Source organism: Benincasa hispida, chromosome 3, assembly GCF_009727055.1.
Source record: "Benincasa hispida cultivar B227 chromosome 3, ASM972705v1, whole genome shotgun sequence".
Lineage (NCBI taxonomy): Eukaryota > Viridiplantae > Streptophyta > Magnoliopsida > Cucurbitales > Cucurbitaceae > Benincasa > Benincasa hispida.
Window position 1 is genome coordinate 55987203 of NC_052351.1, and position 24261 is coordinate 56011463.

At 31.5% G+C, this 24261-nt stretch overlaps 1 protein-coding gene across 1 annotated transcript; it reads right to left on the reverse strand.

Annotated features, from left to right (window-relative positions):
• Positions 1-265: 265 nt before the first annotated feature.
• On the reverse strand, positions 266-10198 carry LOC120074654 (UDP-N-acetylglucosamine--dolichyl-phosphate N-acetylglucosaminephosphotransferase-like). Its single transcript, XM_039027846.1, has 11 exons — positions 9743-10198; positions 5027-5114; positions 4582-4673; positions 4333-4451; positions 2800-2915; positions 2598-2725; positions 2412-2498; positions 2009-2069; positions 1891-1931; positions 1680-1800; positions 266-630 (listed from the first exon to the last, which is right to left on the reverse strand). The coding sequence occupies exons 1-11, from the start codon at positions 10102-10104 to the stop codon at positions 571-573; spliced, it is 1275 nt and encodes a 424-aa protein (XP_038883774.1). The 5' UTR covers positions 10105-10198; the 3' UTR covers positions 266-570.
• Between the last annotated feature and the right edge of the window lie 14063 nt (positions 10199-24261).

The following is a 24261-nucleotide window of genomic DNA, read 5'->3' on the forward strand; positions in this document are numbered from 1 at the left end:
TTTTATTAATTATTCGTTTAAATTGAAATCTCAAATTAAAATTAAAATAATTATTTAAGATTTTTCAATTGGCCAATTTGAACATATCATCAACATTAAATGTTTGAATCTTCACCTCATATATTTAATTCAGAAAAAATTAAAAAAATAAAACAAAATAAATCGAACTGCAGTAAAGTAAGAACACAGAAAGAAAACTTCAGAAACTTTCATGTGATCTCCATATATATTATATTGGAGATATCAACAATATAAAGAGCAAATATTTGATTTGAAACACAGTCAAGTATAAATAAAATTCCAACTTTCTAAGCTTCCAAATAATATTCTTTTCCTTCTCTCATGTCATAATACAATATCTTAGTCAAGAGACATTCTAGAACAGCATCTCATTTTCTAGTTTTCTACGAGGGGAAATGCTTTTCCGGAATACATTTCAAACTTCTCGAAAAATCGTCGAAACTCTGCCCGCAACTACGTTTTCGATAGAACGTTGTATAAAGTATTACAACAAGAAAAATGACAGCGTGATTCTGAAAAGCTTCAAACATGAAAGATTGTGTTGTTGCATCATTTATACCATCCAGCAAGCAAATACCTCAGCAAGAAACAAAAGCAGCAGAAAACGCCCTGCTTCGACGAGACGAATGTTAGAAGATTATATACAACAAAACATGAAAATGAATATAATCAGTAACTAGAGTCTTTTAGTTAGTGATTTAACTCTTAAACAACAGCATTTGATTTGAAATATGAAGGATCAAACAAATCATTATCTTACTGGAAAAGTTAACCTGAAAGCAAAACTTGCAAGAACAAGAAAAGGGGATTTTTTCAGAGCAAAGGGGTTTTTATATTCTTTGAATAAAGAAAAACCAATGCAAGTAAAAGCAGCGCATAGGACAGTTTTATATTCTAACTTGAACTTTCTCTATATTATTTTGATTCTAAAAATATTAAATCCTCGTTTGATAACCACTCTGTTTTTTGTTTTTTTTTTGAAAATTATGCTTCTAAACTCTACTTTTACCTATAAATTTCAATGTTATATTTATTTCTACAAATGTTTTCAAAAATCAAGCCACAATTTGAAAACTAAAAAAAATAGTTTTTGAAAAGAGTGATTTTCAAAAATTAAAAAATAAGGGAAGATGTTTACACAAATGGCAAAATTTAGTTATAGTTGTGAGACATTATTATCAATGTCTATCACAGATAGACGCTAAAGAAGTCTATTAGTGTCTAAATGATAGAAACTAAGTCTATCATTGATACTATCAGTAATAGAAACTAATACGAGTCTATCATTGATAGAGGTTGATAGAAGTGTCAATCAATATTATTTTCACCATTTTTGTAAATAATTAGGCATTTTTCTATTTGTGAAAATTTCTCTTCAAAAAATTGGTTTTTGTTTTTAGATTTTGAATAAGAATTCAAATATTTCATTAAAGAAAGTGAAAATCATAGTAAAGAAATTGGGACAAAATGTGTATAAATTTCAAAAACAAAAAATTAAAAACAAAATAATTACCAAACGAGACCTAAATACTTCAAAAGTCTTAAACTTCTAAGTTTGTTTTTTTTGAATATAAGATGAACTAAGGGGGAGCAATTCTTCCTTTTCTTATTCGCTCTAACCTTGTATAGAAGAAAAACAGAAAAAGTGAGAAAATCACCTGGAAAACAAGAAGATAGGTGCAAAGTGATTTCTCTGTTTTTCTACCGAATATTCGCAAGAAAAAGTTCACAAGTGTTCCATCGTTTGTTCCAGTCAGTAGTCCAGTCTGAGGATCAAATCTGAGGGCAAGAAGATATAAGAAGACTACACTATGCAGCAAGAATTTTTTTTCATTTTTATTTTCCAAGTAAAAGAAGGATAATGAATACCTAGGCAGCCGATGACGTGGACATGCAACAAATCCAAATAACTGCAAACACGTAACGAACACGTTAAACAATGAACACATACAGATAAGTCTCATACACACAGATTAGAGGATCAAACCTGGGGGAGTGACAGAAGGAAGTTCAGAACTTGAGGGAAAAAAAAGATCAGAAGAGTTTCACTGCAGAAGGAAATAGAGTAAAAAGAAATTCCTCAATCAATCAATGGATAAAAAAAAACAGGACAAAAAAATCATAACACATGACATGACAAAGAACTAGCGGATGTCTTTTCATAGTTGACAAGTCTTGAAACAGTATCTTCAAACAAATGTCATTTGATTGTATAATCATTTTTGGGTTCTATTGGGGAGACTTTTATCCACGTGGATATGATATATGATTGAAGACAGAATTGAGATATAAATTGCACTGGATACTCGAAAAAAATGGAGTAAAATATTCGAAGTAATTTCATAAACTTGGGCCTTAACTCATAAAATTATACTTAACAAAGTACACACCTAAAATGACCTAAAATCCCAACCACAGCCATAGTCATCCCCGCAAAGTATGTATAGGTATCTCCAACAAAGACGGATGAAGGGTACCTAAATCAAGCAAGTAAACAGAAAGTGTTGAGAAGAGTTACGTAAACATCAAGGAAAAATTAGTACAACCATGGATTAATGTAAAACATGATAAATTACCAATTGTAAGCGAGCAAGCCTAAGGATGTGGCTAATAGGGGTTGAACGAGATAAATAGAAAATGCATGGGCCTGCTTGTACTCGGGATCTGTCGATGCTCCAATTTGCATGACATTGTGAACCAAGATCTGCAAATTGCTAAAATATGTGATGCTCAAGAAAAGAAAACTGACCCCTTTACTACAGCAGATTCAGTACTTACCGCAAATGCAATGACAACTGTTTGCCCAACTTCTAAACCGTTTAAACCAGCATGGATGTTAATGGAGTTTGTACAGAATACTGCCAATAGTCCCATATAAAGCTTATATATCCATCCTGTGTATTATAGATTAGTAGAAGTTAGTACCTCCATCAACAAATTGTTGGAGAGCTAATCTAAGTTAGGACTATAACAAGAACTCATTCAAAATGCAAACCAAGTACATTACCCTTGGCAGCTTTACACCAAAAGAAATAATAACTGAAGTTACCAATGAGTTAACAGACTGCCTAGGAAGTAGAGACTTGTGTAGTCACCGTACAAACAAGTGATACTTTATCTAAATTAGTACACAAGCTTCATGCTACATATTAGTTTAAAAGGGCCAGTCTACATGCAATCAAGCACTGGTTCTTATCCTTAAAAAAGTTCCTGGCGCCACGTAATGAAGCAATTGTTCTCAAAGAAGCATAATTTTATTTCATTCTCTAGAGTCATACATATTTCAGGTATACACATGAGAACCCTATACCAATAGTGTAAAATTAAAATAAATGGCAAAATTTATGGACCCTGTATCTAGGACATTCACATCAACATACAAACCAAACAGGACAATTATACTTTAAACCTCGCTAGTTAACATCTATAGTGGGTTTATGAGGTTCAAAACTTAACAATTAAATTGAAGGAAAAAAAAGGAGCGTTTATTGAAAATTGAGAATGGTGAAAGAATACAAAAAGGCCTACAAACATTATTTCATGGGTTGTTTTCATTCCAATCTCTAAGATTGAGATAGACATCCTACACATGACCAAATCATACGTAAAACAAGGGAAACAAACTTCTAGAGCATCAAACCCTTTCAATAGTCTTATCCTGGTGAAAACGGTTCGAAGCTAAGGAAGGTTTAAGAAACCAAGTTAGAGGCAATCCCACCATCCACCAATCACATAAAAAAAATCACTAAACCCAAGAGCTTAAACTGATATGTTATGGTAAATTTAATTATATCAAAACTTTAATATTTCTCTCGCTTGTGGCTTGAAAAATTGGAGAAGCTCCAACTAGTGGAAATAAATACTAATGAGAAAAAAAATATTGCAAGAGTTTGAACACAAAACCTCCTACTCCAATACCACATTAAATAACCACTAACGCCAAAAGCTTAAGCTAATTGCCCATAGGAGCACTCTCCTTGTCCAAGGCTCCAAGGTTAACCAAATCTCATTTAGAAACCTCCTCTTTATCTTGAAAGGCTTCATTGCTCAAGGACGAGATATCCTATTTATCTTTGACTCATGGAAGAAATGGGCAAAATTGAAGGGAAAAACTGAAGAGAACAAGAGAATCAAACAAACATAACTGAATTTTAGGATACTCCAAGACTTGTGGCATTGGATCAATATTGAACAGCACCTCTTAAGGGGCATATCTGGAGTTTTCATGTGACAATCACTACAAGGCACATGTGCATACTCATGCGCCCATGCATTCCATCTCCAACACAAAAATATTGTCTGAAATCTTACCAAGATCTAAAACATCCATTCCAAGGTATGGAATCAAAGGCTTCGGGATTATAATAGTAGTGTGTCCAGCATAAGCCATCAACAAAGGAAGAGCAGCAAACGATGGCAGTAGCAGTTTCCTGATCTTTACAACAAATAAGAGACAGCATGTCAGAATAAACTAAAGTCTTACATTACTAAGCACCATGCTAGAGGATCATGATTAGAATTGGAACAAGCAATTGAGTAAACTGAGTAGAAAATACTCACACTCTCCAGGGCACATCGAGAACATCATCTACAAATCCAAGCAAAGTCATGAAGCAAATAGATGCCAAGGCTGCATTGTACTCAACAAGCCACTGCATATTATTTAACAATTAAATCTTTGAAAAAGTTACAGATAAAGTTTGACAAAACTTATGCAAAAGCTTGCTTGATAAAGTTGAGCATGAGATTAACTTAGGCTTCTATGATTAACATCTCCCCACTCCCACCAAAATACAAAGAATAAATTAAAGAATCATTATAGCAAATAATTCAATAAAAAATAATAATGAAAAGAATAACTGAAATCTACTCAATAGGAAGGAGTAAGTCCATCGCCATGTAACAGAAGAAGTGAACTGCCCAGCACCAATGACATGATATAATCATTTTTTCATCTGCTAATCCAAATTTAAATGGCAAAAATCTTTAAAAGCTTGGCGCTCACATTTGAGTCTGATGTGAAGTTAAAATACTGAAACACAATTGCCAAGACCAAGAAGGAAATCCCCACAACAATTCCAAGCGACTCAGGTCTGCAAAACATTGAAGTATCAGAAAGTGCATCCAAAGGTATATGTGGTTTAAAACTAGCAAATATAGATATATCATAACAAAAAGTTAAGAAAACATCATGAGTTAAAAACAAATTCTTCACAGAAGTAAACATCCAAAAACAGAAAAGAAAGTGGGCCTTTTTATTTGCCACCTTATTTATATATGCCACCACAATAAAACTATCAACTATCTAATGTTGTTATTATTGGTTACATGAATTCAATAACTGCCTGGGTATATATCCCTAAAATATCATTCATAATATTTCTTTTAACGAATATCAAGTTTTGAAAATTACAAAAATATTGCCTGCAAGCCCAAAACAGAGGATCCCTACAAAAATTTCAAATAAAAGACAAAGGATAGTTACAAAAGAATATGGTCTGGTACTTCAGCGCGCCAAACCTCCTCCCAACACCCTTCTATCCTATCCCTTTAAAACCCTCCTGATTCCTGTTCCCCTAGGACTGCCTAAGAACTCATTCTCCATCACAATACCTGTTCAAAACCAAGCTAAGTGCAAAAATATCCAAAACTTGTCTTAAATCTTCTTGGAAAAATAGCATTTAAGAATGTGATCCATAACTTAGCTCAGATACTTATTTATGAAGAATAAACTATTTTATGCCCAAGACTACAGACCAAAACCTCCAGAAAAGATTCATGGTGTTAGTTCCTCATGTGCAACCAACCAATGAAAAAAATAGACCTTAGAGATGTTAACCTTCTAAATTTTGGGGTGGAAAAGGTGAGATAAGGGAGAGGAAGAAACAAGCAATTGAGATGAGAATGGCATACAAGAGTTGATCATAGATTCGAGATCAAATATGACTGGTGTTTCCAGTAAATATCTCTCCTCTCCAGAAATCTGTGGCCAATTTTGCCCTTTAAGAATTGACCTTACCCCTCAACTTTAGTGTACAACCTCCTCAAGAAACCAACTACTTCCTCTTACAACTCTGTATCTTTCACTATATCTTCCCCACCACATGATAATCCCAAAATGAGATCCTTCATTTTCCTTCTCAATGCCAAATAGTGAATGGGAAAAAAGAAAACCCTGCATTGTCATCCCTTTAGACAAGATAATTCACTCATTTGCAAGTAATGCTTCCCTCACATTACCATAATGCGAAAAGTTTCTGCTTCAATAATACTTTGGCAAGGATCTCCCTTTCTCCACTCAATCAAGAAATTCTACTTTCCAAAATCTAACTTCCTTATATCAAACTTTCCTTCTTTTTTTAATAGGAAACTACGCTTTCATTAAAAAATATGAAAGAATATTCAAGGACACACAAAAAAACAGCCCAACAAATGGAACTGAAAGAACTACAAAAAAGGACTTCAATCCAAAAGAACAAGACCTAATTGATAATTACAATAAACCTTAACCACCAAGACCCAAACCGAGGTATTAAACCCAATGACTCTTCATAACTCCTACACAAAATGTTCATTCCTTTAGAAACTCTATTAATTCTCTCAAGCCAAATCCTCCAAACAACAACAAAGAAGCAAGCTTGCCACATAAACTTTCCTTCTTGTTTTACTCCATTATTTCAAGTTTATTTTTTCTTTAATTCTTCTATTTCTCCATAAGTTTGTATTTAGATTTTAGCTACCTACTACGACGCAAACTTGCCAAACATTCTTCAATGTTCTTCAAAAGATCCAACTCTTGTGGCCCCTGATACACTGGTTGTCAAGAAAGAAACAAAAGATCCAACTCTTGTACCTGGCATCTACAAACTGGAAAAGAGATGGGCCATAACAAAAAAAAAAAAAAAGGAAAACAAAAGAAATCCCCGATTATAACATCAAACGAGAATGATTAACCACCATCCTTGCTTTTCTGGAAACTCTCAATTCTTTGACCTTAGCTTACAATTATTTAAAAACGACAAACCTTTCAAGCTTTGAACCTTGAACTTCTAACCTCTCTTGCCTCATCTTCTAAATGAAGACAACAAAGGTTCAGTTTAGTCATCAAGGACATCTTCGCCTCTATTTTGTCAATTTTGAGATTTCTTCTCTAGCTAAGATTCCACATCTAGATGAATCCCAATAAGTTGTAGATATGGAATCATATCCATAAGAGACCTTAGTAGGTAAGAGGCAATGAAGAAACCCCACACATCACTAAATAAGCCAAAATATTCAAGCTTATAGTAGCAAGCAATTAACCACAACCAAAGAACACTTGCTGCTTTTGCTTTTTCTAATGCCCCATTTGTTTCGCAGGGTTTTATGGGATTTAAGACAGACATTTAATATCCTTGTTTGTTTCACAGACTTTCAAATTTTAAAACCCAAGATATTATTATCCAGGGAACTTATCCTGCAAAATGGTGAGATTTTTATGTTTGGGAGATGAACAATGAAAATATAAACTAAATAATTAATAAAATAATATCAATTATTCATTAAAATTAATTTGATTAATTATCAAGTATATATATATATATATATTATTGAGACTTAATAAATTTCAAATACCTTCACAATTAATATTTTATGATATCTCAACTATTTAATATAAATTATGAATATTATAATTAATTTATACCAATTTATTTTTTAGTAATTAATTTAATTAGGTTTAATACATGTTTAATATAAAAGTATTTATTTATTTTTATTTTAATTGATTAAATAATTAATTTATATAACAATAAATTAAAAATGTTAAATTTAATTAATGACTACATCAATTGGTCTCTTACATTTAATAAAGTAATTATTTAATTTTGGTTTTATATACAAAATTGGTAAATGTAATACATATTTAACTTCCAGACATTAATTATCCTGCATATCCATGCATATCCAAACATAGTCATTAATTATCCTAGACATTTAAAACCCAGACATTCAAATCCAAGATATTTAATATCTATTCCCATGAAAGAATATTTGTGATCTAAACGGCTCCTTAGGAGAAAGAATGAACTCAAAAATCTAGAAAACTTTTATTTACTTAAACAAAGGAATCTTTCCTTCCAACACACACAGGTGGCAGGGCAGAGCAAAAAGATGGTATCATCCTTAATATCTTCCCCGAGAAAGCCTCAACTAGGCCTCTATCCGTCGCTACTAAGAACGACCACCAACCCTAGTAGAAGGAACAAAGGCAAGGGATTACTATCTTAAACACAAATTCTCCATTTAAACTCAAAGCCATTCTTCAACAAGGCTTTACCACACAAATGCTTATAGATATATTTGTGAATAGGAGTAGGAAGCCTTCTAGAGATCCATCTTAAAGGAAACATCTACTATCTTATGAGCCTTGTAGTTTTTTGACAGTTTTGTTGGCTATAAGAACCTCCAAAAGAATTTATCTCCCTGCCACAAAGGCTTCAATGATTCCTAAAGATCGTCCGAGACTACACCTTGACCTCACACATTCTAACAACTTAAAGCTTTTGCAATGATTTTGTATGAATTTTCCATTGCGTTAATCGCCTAAAACCGCTCACTCTAAAGCCTTCTGCTTTGCTGAATGTAGATCTTTCATGGCTGTAACTTTTGAGGCCCTCACATGAAATTCATCAAGAAGCTTGAAAAATCCTCCTTCATGACATCTCAACACTTCTAAAAGAAAGCCAACATGAGAGCATCATGACCAGACACCTTACCCCTTACATGAGGGTTTAAAAACCATCCTATTATATGTAAATCCAAAGCATCAATGAAGTGTTTAGTAACTAGAAAGAGGCATACAAGTCATAAGAGACACAACTTCTCTCAATATTCCACTCACTCATACTCCTCGTTCTCAGTAACAAGGGAGTAAATAAAACTTTTCACCTCTACTTAATTTAGCTATTCCACATAAAAAGAAGAAGCATTATAATCTTTTTTTCTTTTAACCCATTTCACTATTGTTTTTCTTAAGACTAATTTTTTTAAGAAAAAAACCAAACAAACAAAAAAACTGAAATTTGCCCTTTGTTTAAAAAATATCCCTATTTCTGCAAAAGTTACAATATTAACATTGACATATCATAAAAATTTCAAAATTACTCTTGGAGTAGAAAAACCATTAGAATAGTTTGAGAAAAGACGACATGTTTAATTGTCGTTCTTTCAAGACTAAATATGGGCAAGCATCTTACCCAGGACAACAATGTTTTGTCCAACATTCTAAAGGATTTCTATTCCAAAGGTAGTTTTAAAACATATATGAAATTTCAAGGACAACACTGCAACTTTAAAATAATAATAATAATAATAATAGGGCACCTTTAAAAAAGAAGTCAAAGTTCAAGCTTCAAGGTATTCTGTTTACAATATAGCCTTAAACTATCTTCCTCACAAAGAACTTAGAAAGGTCCATCCACCCTATAGACAATGAAAACCTATCTAATCCATAGCGCACCACCAAAAATCCAAAGTTAGACCAAATTAAACTATACAAACAATTCCAAAACTTAACTTAAACTAAAAGTTTACGCCGCATTCACAGAATTGATCAAGATTCGGAACGAGAAGTCACCCAGAAAGTTAAATCAAACTAAACAAAATATCTTGTTAGCAAAAAACCTTTTCATGTTCACAAAATGACTAAATCTAATAATAGTTATGAATAGAAATCACCTACACTTTGACAGCGCCTTGAGGAGTACCCCGCTTGTTGATATCATAGCCAAATAAATTACGTCTAATAACGTATCTGGAGGCAACGGGTATCATTCGCAGAGTGACAAAGAACCCAGCGAGACTGAGTCCGGCATTGATGATGATTGATCTTCTGAGCTCTAAATCGATCTTGTAGTAGTAGAAGATGAGGTACAGGTATGGGACAGAGAAAAAGAGAATGAGCTTGAAGACAAAACCTGATTTGGGTGGCGCAATGGGCGGATCATCCGTTATTGCGGATTTGCTATGGTGGGTTTTTTCAATTTCGTTGGGAGAAGGTTCTTTTACTGATGGGTTTGCAGAAGCTCTCTTACGAGCAGCCATGGCGGACGGTAATGAGTCCCTGCACTTCCCTATTCGCCTCTAAAATGCTAATCTAAGTTTTCTTTTTTCTTTTTTCTTTTGGGTTTTCTCATTTCTCATCTTTAATTTGGATTAAAAACATTTTGTGACATGTCTCTTGATTTTGTGTCATTGGACCAACCAAATAATGACAAGTCAGCAAGCTTGGCCTCTCAACTTCTGCCACGATGCATTGGTCCGAACTTGTAGGGTCAACCAATTTAGTATGGATTGTTTGTAACCCATTTGCTCTATCAGTTCCGTTGTGCCATTTATATTTGTCAAAAGAAATATTTTTTTTCAAAAAAAAAAAAAAAAAAAACAAAGAAAAAAGAAAGAGTTATGTTCCTTGGTTGAAAATTGTACTCAATTACGTCATGTTTGTACTATTAACTTCAAAGTTAGAAGTTCGACCCTTCTACCTCTTTTTTAATATAATACCTTTAAGAAAAATAGTACTTAAAATTTGGTTCTTCATTCACAAACGGTCTTCAATATGAAATATTAGTTTAAGGAAAAATAACAAATGTAAATAAGAAATTGTGTATAATAATTTAATAAATAACCAAAGCGAAATTTACCCTTTCTTGGTATTGAGTTTTCATCCAGGGGTTTGTTTTTCTTTTAATCTTTTTTTTTCTTCACTCAAAGATATGGAATTGCAACGAGATGAAACTTATAGCTTAAGGTCAAGGTACAATCAAAATACAAATATAATCAAAAGAATTAAGAGAAGAACAAATAAATAGAAATAGGAGTGTAAAAAAACCAAGTTGAATCGGTGGGACGAATTCAATTTGGGTCAATTTTATCAAAATTCAAAAAGTCGGTTCAATTCTCAGTTTACCCAAATCAAACCACTTGAAATTAGAGTTTCTTTCATTCTCGTTTTATTTATGGGCAGCCCATATCCCCTCCCACACTCTTGCCCACATAAGAAGAATAAGTAGTTTACTAAATAAGAAGAAGAAAAATTGAGATTGATCCAACCCAACCCACTTCAGATCCAAATTGAATTAGGTCGGTTTCATGTCTTGTCTGTACGAAATCGAATCGAATCGGGTCAGTTTTAAAGAAAATTTGACTCGACTAATTTACACTCCTACATAGAAAAAACACACACAATTAGAAAAATATCTCAAGGAGGTGAACTTATTTGAGTCCCCTCAATAAAAGCCCCAAGTCACCGAGAACAACAATGAAAAACTTCAGACCGCACAACCTGACTAACTATCTAAGGAGGATGCAAAGTAAATCCATGGACACAAAGATTACGTCCACACCAAATATGATATATAGCAACACACCATGTGACTCTCCAGACCGTATGTCTCAAACGATTGCCTACCCTAATCCAATTGAGCTCTACGTCCTAATAAGCAATCATGTGAGAACATGCTCCTCAGAAGAGCATGTCCTCCTAGATAGTCACGCTAACAAGGCAATCAAAGAATAAATGGTCTCTAGTCTCAACATCACCAGTGCACCAAACATATACTCTATAAACATCAAAACACCACCTACTGATAAGATCATGTGTCTATAATCTATTTTGAATAGCAAAGTCAAACATGAAAGCATGTATAGGAATATTACTCATTTATATTCAAACTTTTAAGAATAATTTTTAAAAGGTCCATGAGTACTTTTTTTTCCCTACTTTAAATGTTGGCATGATATTATAAATTTAAAATCATGATTAAAGAAGAAGAAGGAAGAAAAAAAAGAGGGAAGAGAGAGAAAATATAATTTTTTTAGGGGTAACAAGAAAAATAGCATTATTTAACTTTTCATTTGGACAATTAGCAAATCTACTTTCCATTTGTAAAAATAGAAAATCGGAATAAATAAATAATTTAAAAGTCCAAACTACTCCTACCACATAGATATAATTCTTGATAAGACAGAAAAAAAAAAAATTAGATACAATCTAATTATACCCACCCAAAACTACCAACACGCTTTTAAAACCCACTACACATTTATCTTCCCCAAAAACCAACCTTACACTCAACTTTTCCTCTTGTCATATTCTCTTCCCATGGAATTTCCTGCTTCCCCATCCTAACTTTTCCTCTTCCTAATCCTTCCATCTTCAAGCTTCTGCTCTTCCATAGGAGGTGCTCCGACCTTTATTAGGAGGTGCTCCGACTTTTCCATCTTCAAGCTTCTTCTCTTTGGGATCCATAGGTGCTCCGACAGTCAATAGGAGATGTTCCAGTCGTATACAGTGTTCAAACTGAACAAATTAATGGATTAAGATTTCGACAACAACTCTCTGTTTTTTAAATCTTCCACGCTAAAATAAAAGGTTCGACATACATACTCTTCACTACATGCGAGATTTTTTTTATATTCAAAATACTTTAATATTTGTTTTGATTTTTTCTTTTAAAAAATAAGATCCTGTCCAATTTTTAAGGGATCACCAACATAAAATATGGATCCATTTTAAAAACAATATCTTGTTTTTGTTATTAAAAGGGATGGTAAAAGAGAAGGCAAAACAGAATACGAGAAGTAGTGACCGATTGCGTGCTGCAGGGATAATTGGAAGAAAGTCCCAAAAAACTGAATCAGTCCACTCTTCAAGTAGTGACGAGGAGGTACATTTGTATTTTCAATAAGAAGGTTGTTTTATATATATTATATGCGATAGATTATAGAAACAATGTTATATAACCAAAGTGTAATTATTTAGTTGTAAGTTGTATAAATAGAACTATGAATTGATTGTTTGCATTGATATAGAGACCAAATACCACAATGGAAAGTCTTTCAGTTGAAAGAAATAGCTAGAAAAGACAAGCTAAGAAAAGAGAAAAGAGTAAAACGACCTTTAATGTTAGCGAAACACCTAAGAGGACAAAAACAAATTCAAAGGTAACTGAAGTTTCATACTTCTTCATATAACAATTGTTAAATAGATGCCTTGAAATCATATCTATGTTGTTTTACAAAATGTAAAAGCGCCAATAAAGGGTAAAAGAATCACAAGATTAAGTAACATCGACAAACATGAAGAAGATATTGAAGAGTAAAAGGTATGAAATAATAGAGTTAGGCCATAATTATGTTCAAATTGAATCATTCTAATATGAAACTAACACAGAACGAGACAATAGAGGAAATAGAAAATCAAGAATACATAGAAGAATATGTTGAAAATGATAACAGTGAGGAGATTAAAGGGACATAAAAAAACCACGAAGAAATAACATCACAACCAGAAGACTCCCCATTGAAGAAAACAAATAAAAAAAAAAGGTAATGTTTTTCAAGTGAATTTATAAAATAGTCTGATGTATACAAAATTCTAATAGAATGTTAATCCTTGAAGGCATTTGTTAAAAAGGAAAATGGAAAAGGAAATAAGAAAAAATGGGAAGATCGAAAAGTTATTATAGATAAAGAAAGTAGTGAGGTTTGTATTAAAGGATCTCAAAAACGAGAATTCCATGAGTGGGTTTAGATCACTCCGATTTTCATAGTGACTGAAATATAAACGATATACATTCTAAAATAACAGTTATACATAATAAAACTCAACAACAGCATGCTCAGTATACAATAAAGCATAGAGAAGGGGTTCATTACCAGAGGAAGATAATCTTAGAATCTATGAACCCACAGCAGTGGAAGAATTCCACCGATCTACCAGCACCTCGGCGAGTCTCTCGTCTGATACTATACGATCCGAACGTATACGAACAAGAAGTCGAGGACAACACCACCAATAGGGAGACCCAGGTATCCTCGGCATCAAAAACCCAGAAAGTGGGCTCTGATGAGTTTGGTAGAAGACGGAGGAAAAGAAATTGTATAGATGACAAGCGTGCACGAGAAGAACTTCGCTATCGTATAGCGGGGACGCTTATCGTATAGTAAAACTACACGATCGTTTAGGAAAAACTAGACGTTCGTTTAGGAAACTGATGTACGATCGTTTAAGGAACGCGTGAATTAGACGATCGTTTAGACTGAGAATCTATCGTATAGGCTCTCGACGATCAGTCGGGTTTCTTTTGTACGACTGAATTAATTCACAAATTGAAAATGAAAAACAACTTGTATTCCGCCGATTACCTTAACCTTCGGTGCCCATGTTCCCACTTACAAAACATGAAAATTAGTTAATTAACAATAATTAATCAATTAATTTATTTAATAAATATAATCATATTATATTTATATCCTATAGTTTGATATCATATTATCTACTATAGTATTTTTCTATATTTTGATAAATCATATTTATATCTAATTTCCTCCAAAATAATGTATCTCATACATTTAGCCAATTATATCATATATAATTAGCCATTCCAATTATATCATATATAATTGTACTTCCTCTTGTCAATTTGAACATTTCAAATTAACCCAAACACTGGTTCTCGATTTTAACAAGCTACCCAGGTGACCTAATGGACCTGTGGCTCGAAGCTCTAACGGTACGTGAATAGCTGACTAAACTTTTTAGCCACGAGATTTACCATCTGTTAACTGTCAGTGATTCCACTAAAGACCAACAACTGAACTCTTCTTACCACAGATATATTTCTGTGTCCATTGGATATATTCAATCATGAATATGATGACCCTTCACAGATGCTCGTAAGTACAGTTGGGCCAATTTACCGTTTTGCCCCTGTAGTTACATCTCACTCCTTAAGTATCATTGATTCCTTTAATGAATAATACAACATAGTCCAACTACGTGTGAACACCTCTCGGGCCAAGAGAAGGTGTGTGGCGCCACATCGTTCAAGCTCCGGAATCAACCCTTAAGGGAGCCATCTATCTATTTACCCCTGCGTCGGGAAAGGAGTGAATTCCTTCTTGTGTAATTGAGTTCCCAGCTCCTAAATCAGATGTATCCCCAAAATGGTAGGTTTGAATTGGCGACTTGGCCACTCACACCTATACAAATCAAAAGACCGTTTCAATGGCAGGAGTTCCCAACTCACTCAGGATTGAGGTCATGTTACCTATGGTCATCCTAGTGAAGTGAAGTCTCTGTTATGAACGGTGTTATATAACGAGACTTAACACTCTATGGTCAGGTCTTATACCAACTCTTTGTATAGGACACCTCTGCTCGCATATCCCCAACATGAATGATCAGGATCAGATCATCTGTGGCAAGTCACAACACTTGTGACCATTCCACAAAGCGGGTCGCGTCTGTAGCATTACTAGGATAAGGTTTCCCTCCTATATCCATATACTACAGACCATTTTAGTTATCACTCAAGACATGATCCACTTGTATGTCACCACATACATGCTTAAGTCACATACAGATAACCAGGGATTTGATGTTTATTAGTTTGTGGTAAAGCAATTAAAACAAGTAAATGAGCAAAACAATAAGATGTGAAGTAAATATCATATATTAACAATCACAGGTGTTCGTATGTACTGTTTACAAACTACAGAACACGAGACTTTAGGGCATCAACCCCAATATGTACTACATACAATAATTTTTATTATAACTAACAATTTTGTTAATTGTATGTTGGAGGCCGAATATAAACTACAAATATGGTGTAATATGACTAGTTGGATGCAAATAAATTTAAGTTATGTTTCGATATGAGTAGTTATGATGAAATATAAGTAAGAATAACATAGCGTTGTTGTATGTTTTATGATGAAAACAATATAATTACACCTTAATTAATCTACCAAATTAACCATCCCCTATAATAAAACCAATGTATTGTTTAATGGTATATTTATCAAACCTCTAATAGAATATAATAACATTATAATATTATAACACAAGTGTTTATTATGGGTTTTTTTAGGATGCATTGTATTTAATGCCAAAATCAAAGTGAGATGAACCCATACAGATAAACCTACTAGGAAAATCAAAGGTAATTGAGGTACTCAAGGAGAGAATTTTAGGATCCCTTCTAGAAAAATTAAAGGAAACTCCATTTGGTCACTTCCTTGACTTCTCCATACCAAATCAGTCTTCCCAAGTGTTGGTGCACTTGATTCTGAGACAATGCAAGCCTAAATCTTCCTCACAATTAAATTTCTTAATAGGAGGGAAGGTGTTAAATTTTGACCTTTAGAGAATTTGTTCTAATTACAAGCTTAAATTGTGGACCTTTGCCTAACATAGATAGGGAGAAGATTAAAGGGGATGATCATATTAGAGACTTGTATTCTTAAGGAGAAAAGACAGTTATGAGAAGGTTTTTCAATCTAAGCTTTAAGGTTAGCAAGGGTGATTCCGATAGTGACCAATTAAAAATGGCCCAGCTATATATCCTGGAGAGTTTCTTTCTACCAAAACAAGATACTGTATATGTAGACATTAACCGTATCTTGATGGTGGATGATGAGGAGCTTTTTAGAAATTATCTTTGGGGTAGATTGGCCTTTGACCTTCTGGTTGATGTGATGCATAATGCCATATATGCTAAGTGTGCTATAGAATTAACATTAGGAGGGTAGCATGGCATACGAAGTCATACCTACCCTTAGTACTGGACAAAACTGCTTTGCAAGGAGAGTTAATATGAATCTTCCAAGAATAATAAATTGTGTTGCTGATAGCCAACCAAAATGGAAGGCACATGAAGAAGAAGGTTTTCGATTCACCAGAGGTAACATTTGTATAACAGTCTAAGTAATAAAATGTTTACTAATAGTTTTTGTCTCTTCATTATGTTTTGTAGCTCGAAATTTGTCCACTCTTAGCCACTCCTATAGAAATGAAAATTCCATGGTTTGAGCCATTCCTGGAAAAAGAGAAAAAGGTAATCCAAAAAGTTGAATTGGAACTTCAAAAGAAAAAACCAAAAACACATGTAGTGGACCTCACGATTAATAGAAGCCTAACAAATCAATAGAGATCGAACATATTACAGAGCAACTAGAGAGAATGGAGAAACATCAAGAGATGATAAATAAAAAAACCAATGAAAATCAACAGGTTGTGATGAAGAACCAAGACTCCTTGAGGCAACAAATGGTTGAATTCATGGATATACAAATGAATATGATATTGGAACAAATGAAAAAAACGAAGGAGCATAGATATACTTAAAATACCGGTGAAGTCTTTGTGGTACGTTCTATAATTACAATATAGTTATTTAATCCATACAAAAAGCTGAATAACGCTTACATACAAACAGGCGACATCTGAATTCACAAAGAAACTGGATAATATGGAAGATGATAAGGAGATAATCAAGACAATCCAAATCTTGACACAGCTTGTGGTGTTGAAAAATTAAAGCCAAAGAGAGATGATGAACATGAAGGAGATGGAGTAACAGGGAATAAAGAACGACAAACCATATTACCTAATATGGTAACCCAAAAATCGCAAGAATCTAAAGTGAAAGAACCAGAAAGGTCAAAGACAGAAGGGAGAGGAAACATATGCTACAAGGTAATAAAATACCAATGAACTGAACTTTATAGTTTAGATCCTAACAATACATGATATCTTGTGTACTGTTTATGACATGTAATAGTCTGTTGAAGATCCAGACGATATAATCGACAATGTTATACAGTCAATAGATGAGGAGGAGGTAATTGAAAGGTTGTCGAAACACGAGAAAGGAAACTCTATTATGAGGGTATAAAAAGATTTGGTTTAAACTGTATGGTTAAACATGTTACTAAATTAAAAATTAATAATTTTTTTTAATTTACCTACTGATAGGATGCAATTGTTAGACCATCAACCTATGCAACCAGTAGATTTTGTTTATCGATTGAGGTGCAATCCTCAATAGCCCACAATAATAAACAGGTAAAGTATAATGGAGCACTGTATTAAACTTGTAAACTTTGTACCCTACTAACATATAATTTCCATTTGTTGAAAATAAAAGGTCAAAAGAAGGTTGGATATAACTGACCCGAACTTGAAGTCAACACAAATCATCTTACGACATGTAAGATTCTATAATTAAAGTGTAATTGTATACAAATGATATTCTAGAAATAAATAATAATATTATATAAACTAAATTAATTATTTATTTTTCATAGTTGGGGACGACTATAGAATAATAGAGAAGGGAAGAGAGGAAATGGATCGACTGAGTGCAAAATCAGCCCCAATGAAGGATGCTACAAATACACCAATTACTGGTATATGCATTGATGCAATGAAGGGTAACATGCCACAAAAATCTAAAGAATATGTTGACGAGAATGGCCCATTCTGTTGGATTTTATGTCCTAAAACTCGTGGTTTATAAATTTATTTTGATAAATTCAATAAAGTTGTTATTGAAGTTTGATTCAATAAAATTATATTGAATATATGAATTGCTTATTTCGTTTTAAAAATAAATCCAATAAACTAAAAGATCCATGACTATTACATGAGTACTCGAACTTTACGTGGAGACATAAGTGTGATTGAGTTTGAGTAAATAGTTTAAATGATTTATAGTATATGAATAAGATTAGGTGCTGATAACACTATTGGATGCGGCCGATTCTGTAGTTGTTACAAGGAATTGTAAAATTGCGGATATATTTTACAATTTTTTCACTCTTCAGTTTTGTAAACTGTGATTTAATTTAATTTATTATAATTTATATGTTTTAATTTTTTTCTCTTTTCAAATTTATTGTAAATACACACTAATTCATCATTAGCAATTTTTTTTTTTTATTAACAAAAGATAATATTTTATGGTTTATGTCTTCATAGAAAAAATAATATTTGTTTGAAATAAAATTTGAAGTAAATAATAGCAAATCTGCAAAAGAACAATAAACTTTTAGGGTTTTCGTCTAGATAAAAAAAATTAATATTTTGGTTTAAATTAAAAATTAAAATTAAGAAATTAATAAAATCATTCTGAAAAATTAAAAAAAAAATAGAAAAATAATATGTTGTTTAAATTAAATTTTCACATTAATTAAATCATCCTATTAAAAATAAATAAATAAATAAATTTGTAAAATTTGAAGTAATAAATCTGCAAAAGAACAATAAGTTTTTAGATTTTCGTCTAGATAGAAAAATTAATATTTTGGTTTAAATTAAAAATTGAAATTAAGAGAATAAAAAGATCATTCTGAAAAATAAAAAAAATGATTATTACAAAATAAAAAAAACAGAAAAATAATATGTTGTTTAAATTAAATTTTAACATTAATTAAATCATCCCATTCAAAATAAATAAATAAAAAGTTTTGTACTAACATAAAAATATTTAAATAAAAATAGAAATTAAAATTTTTTTTTGTTTAAATTAAAGTTTAAAATTAAAAAGTTATCAAATCATCCAAATAAAAATAAAAATAATTCTTTTCAACTAAGAATGATTATCACAAAATTGTAAAAGATTTAAACAAAAGATTATTAATTATATTCATAGATTTAAATAGTTCTAAAATAGATCATCTTAAATTAACTCATAATTGAATATGTTTTCTAATTTGGAATAATCTTTATATTTGATTTATTAATAGATTTTAAAGATTTTAAAGTATCAAAACCTAAAATTTAAATTCAACAAACAAATTTAAATTCCAATCATATGTAAAAATTACAATTTTATAAACAAGTTTAATGGATTAAATAATAGATCTCTTTGATGCACCTTAAATTTTTCAAATATTTATTTTATTTAACTTTTAATAATGTATATTTTTTTTTTCAAATTCAACTAAGTATGTATTTTTAATCTTATGAAGCATGCGCAATGCAATACTCAACTAGTCTTTTTAAATTAAAAAAAAAACCCAAAAAATTTTAATTTCATAAACTTTTTTTTTTCTTAAAATAAAAAAGGGCAATAAATTGTTAAAAAAAATTACTTCAACAATTATTTCAAATCAAATAAATCAAACCTCCAAAGTTAATTTATAAAAAAGACTTCTTTACTTTAAAAATTTTAAAAAAAATTGCAAAAAATATTCATAAATATTTTAAATTAATAAACCAAAATTATTTTAGAAAACAATAACTTTTCCATGAGCAAAATTAGGGATTCAACAAATTAAATTCAAAATAAAGTTTTTTAATGACTTTTGACCATTCATAATTAGTGCATTATTTTTTTTAATAGTGACTAATGAACCATGAGATATTTAAAAGTCAAAATAAATTTTTTCTTTTTTTTTTTCCTTCATGAAGACCATTTTGTTTAAATCAATACGATAAAAATATAATTTTGTTTTTTTGAATGAGTGTTATGAGTTGCTAATATCTTTCTTGTATACAATAGATATTCTTGAACTCTTTATGGGTGTTTGGGCCCCCAACTTTAGTAATATGAAGTTGGCTATTATAGTCCATTCTATGTTTGAGACTCAAATTATCATATTATTATAATCTACCATTAACTTTAGTATTAAAATTTCTATTTATTATATTGTTTACTATTTCCTACTCATATGACTAAAATAGTCAACATCCCAACTACAAACTATTATAACTCACAGATTATAATAACCATCGACTATAATAACCAAATTAGTGCCACAAATATACCTCTTTTTATCTTTTATTCATAGACCATTTTACATCTTTTGATTGCCTAATCACATCATCTAAATCAATACTGATTACAACTCCATTTTCCTCCTCTCGTGAACAAAGTTGTTAGCTCTGTGTTACACACTAATAGTGACTGTTCCTAAACTTATTTACCTTCAAATTCTAAGTTTATTGTCTATAAATGATGTGTATTTATTGTACATGATGTCAAAAATAGAGAATCTAAAGAAAAATGAAGTTATCTTTAAGTTTTGATTTCAACTTTAATAGATTATGAAAAGTAGGGGGTGATCATCGGTTAGTCGGAATCATTTTTCCGACCAAAGCAACACCAAATCGACCATAATCAATTTGGGAAATGACTAAACCGCCCCGACTGTTGATTAGTAAAAAATTAACCGTCAGAACGGTTGGTCGGTTGGTCGATTTGGTCAATTTATTTTCTTTTTTCTTTTTTTTAAAAAATAATAAATTAATTAGAAAAATCCTATTTAATCATTTACTATTTAGTACTATTAGCTATTACTATTACAGTATTAAGTATAAGTTATATTTTGTTCTAAATTATTATCTTAATAAATAGAAAATTTCTAATACAAATTAACTATCAAAAGTCAACTAATTAAAAATTAGGTTTAGAAAAAATAATTTAAAGATTTAAAAAAATTGAAGTCGAGTAAAATAAGAAATGGAATAGTAAAAATAGAGGTAATTTAACTTTCAATTTTTTTTATGTCTAATTTTTTTTTTTCATTTTTCCCCCTCCATGGCTTCCTTCAAACTTCAACTATGTAAAAATTTATTATTTATTAACCTTCCTTTTTCTCCCTATGAATTTAGTTAATCAATTTGGACTGAATATTGCCTTATCAATCATGTTTATTTTTCTCTCTTAATTTTTTTTATTATGATTAAAAAATTAAGATACCATTTTAAATTTTAATACTTATGGAAGAGAGGTATTAAAATATTGATATGTTTTGATTTAACATAAAGCTAATATAAGAGTCGAGAGTGTCTTCTTCAATTTGTTTGCAATTTGTATTATCAAATATCAATTACATTGTTCATAGCCTCATATTACAACATAAAGAGTCACAATTCACAAATGTCAAATACAACCAAATTAGAACATAAAGTCATAAATAGTACGTCTCAAATACAACCAAATTACAACATAAACAACACGTTACAAATGTCAAATACACCCAAATTATAACATAAAGACATAAACAGTTCATCCCTCACAAATACAACCAAACTACAATATAAACATCAAACAGTACGTCACAAATATAACCAATCATTACAATTTACAAATCTTGGTCACAATCACAACATAAATAAATACAACCAAGGTAACTAGTAAGTCAATGATAAATGCTTAATCGATAAGTAACAACTTTGCAAAATCTAGAAGGTCTTCAATCTCTTTTTCATTATCCATAATCACTTTGAATCCTATATAATTAAGATTAAGAAGAGAAAGATAATTTCATTAAGATTTTAAACTAACATGTTACAACTATAAAATACAAATAATTAAAGTTTAAAGTTAGACAATTAAATAAATACCTTCTTCAAATAATGAAGCTTCTTCTAATTCATGCTAAACTTCAAGATCTATTGGACAAGAATTTAGCCAATTTTGAGTACAGATGAGAGCCTCTACTATTTTTGGAGCCAATGAATAATGTTATGAATCAACAACATGTCCTTTTGTACTAGAAGCCGAATCAAACGCTGCATTAGATAATAGCATCCGAGGTTGAGACAATTGGTGTATTAGTACTATTACCACTAAGCCCACTCCCACTCCCACTCCGAGTACTGATATACTCATGAAAGAGACATCTACAACATTGCTCCACTCCATTTCCCATAGATTTGGCAACCTATGGCCCAAAAAGTTTTTAAGACAAAAAGATACAAACCTTAGCTTTTTTCGAGGATCTAACATAATAGCAACATACAATAATAGATTATTTTTTTTTCATTTTTTCCCCAATACTTCTTAAATTTAGCCTTCCTACTATTGGCCATTCTAACTAGCATTGCATTTGCACTACCAACATGAAGGAATGATATATCATGCAATAGAAGACTACAGAATCAATAAGCACTTAAACTACATTTAATTTGAGTTTTAAGCATATTGTTCATATGATATTCATAAGAGGGTTGGAAACACATATTATCTTTGAAGATTTCTCCACGAATTCAGCTAAAATCCATCAAGATAGAGCTTGAAACTTCAAGAGGACTACCACCGAGATCTTCTCTACTATGCTTAAGCTGAAACATGTGGTGGAAACACTTAAATCAAGTTGAATTGATGAAGAACAAGTGAGGGAGGTATGTAGGTTTTTCAGGTTATCACTTCAGCATGTATAACTCAGAATCCTCAAACGATCTTCATGCATGGAGCTTCTATATAGGTAAAAATCATGCAAATGTATAGGGTTGCATTGTGAGCAGCTCCAGCTTGATGATTATCACAAAAATAAAATTGGAATTTGATGATATTCCATCAAACATGTTAGTGGGGTTTTCCCAAAAATGGAAAAGCCCATTAACCTAAAATGATTTCAATAATATTAATTTATTTTCCATTTTCGTTTAATTTCAATTAAATTAAATGTTTATAATTGTATCATAGACAATCAATCGAAAACTCTAAAATTTATTTTGAACATTTCAAATTCATAACCTTAATTTCATACATCAATACTCAATTTGTTATTCTAATTTAATGAGCTAATAGACGGACTTAATGGACTTACAGATCATAAGCTCCAATGATCTGTAATTAATTCGTTAATTGTAAAGACACACCAATATAGTTCGATAGTTGCATTCTCCTCATTGTAGATATATTTCTGTCCATATAAACCATAATCAGTAAGTCGATCATTCGCAAGTCGTTCATAATACAGCTGGGTCAAAATTACTGTTTTACTCTTGTAAATACATCTCGTTCCTTAAGTTTCCACTGACTCTCTAATGAACAATTCGATTTATAATACTACTTGTGAATCATGTCCTTCTCTATCATGAGAAGGCAGGGCCCCAATTGTTCAAAACCTGGAATCAGCACTTAAAAAAACAACCTGTCTGCTAACCCTAAAATTGGTAGGAGTGAATTCCATCTTGCAGAGCTATGTCCCCAGCTATCCATCCGGTCTTATCCCCAAAATGGAAGGCTTATTGAGCAGTGCCGTTGGACTACTCTCACACCCATGTAGATCAAAGGATAATCCCGAATAAACAAGAGTTTATAGCTAGCTCAGGATTAAGATCGAGTTATCCTAGGTTACTTAAGTATGAAATAGTCAGTTTTAATAGTAAACGGTCGTTATAAAGAAAGGTGACTATTTCATGGTCATGTCTATATGCAAACTCATTGCATAGGATGCCCCCACTCACATGTCTCTATATGAATGATCTGTGGATCACATCAATACAAATGGACCACATCCAATAGTGTTTCCAGAATGAGATACCCAATTTCATCCATATACTTATAGACTATTTAGGCTATATACTATTAACTTGATCTTGTTTATGTCACCATATAAAGTTAAAGTATTCATATTATAGCCATGGATATGTTTATTGGATTTTCATAATAGAAT